Raw genomic sequence first — 562 nt, forward strand, 5'->3', positions numbered from 1 at the left:
CGCACTTGGATTGTAGTTCTGTCCTGGGAGCTTTGTCTTCAGTTTTTGGTTTGCTTTGTGTCTTTGAATTTGTGCTTTGCTCCGCGGTGCTCCCACCTGGCGGGAGCAGTGAGAGTCGGAGACGGCAGCGCGGCCCCTGGGGAAGAGAACGCGCCGGCGTGAGCGGCGGGAGTGAAGGCTACAGGGAAGGGGATTTGCCGCGGAGATGCCCGAGTTCCTGGAAGACCCCTCGGTGCTGACGAAAGAGAAGTTGAAGAGTGAGTTGATCGCCAACAATGTGACGCTCCCGGCCGGGGAACAACGCAAAGACGTTTACGTGCAGCTTTACCTGCAGCACCTCACGGCGCGCAACCGGCCGCCTCTGGCCGCCAGCGCAAACAGCAAGGGGCCCCCGGACTTCTCCAGCGACGAGGAGCGCGAGCCCACTCCTGTTTTCGGTTCCGGAGCCGCCATCGCCGGCCGGAGCCGAGCCGCCGTCGGCAGGGTAAGGATGCGTGGCCTGGCCTCGCCACTCTTGTGCCTGGCCGGGTCCACAAAGGCGGGCCGTTGGAGGCTGCCTCCG

The 562-nt window shown here is 63.9% G+C and overlaps 1 protein-coding gene across 1 annotated transcript in view; it reads left to right on the top strand.

Moving 5' to 3' along the window:
• The first annotated feature begins 205 nt into the window (after positions 1-205).
• TMPO (thymopoietin) overlaps positions 206-562 on the top strand; it is a 28,324-nt gene continuing 27,967 nt past the window's right edge. Inside the window, exon 1 of the mRNA XM_042781819.1 lies at positions 206-484. Within this exon, the coding sequence (XP_042637753.1) occupies positions 206-484 (279 nt within the window). The remainder of the gene's footprint in view (positions 485-562) is intronic.

This window comes from Orycteropus afer, unplaced genomic scaffold (assembly GCF_000298275.1).
Source record: "Orycteropus afer afer isolate SDZICR_OR568_19922 unplaced genomic scaffold, OryAfe1.0 scaffold00177, whole genome shotgun sequence".
NCBI lineage: Eukaryota > Metazoa > Chordata > Mammalia > Tubulidentata > Orycteropodidae > Orycteropus > Orycteropus afer.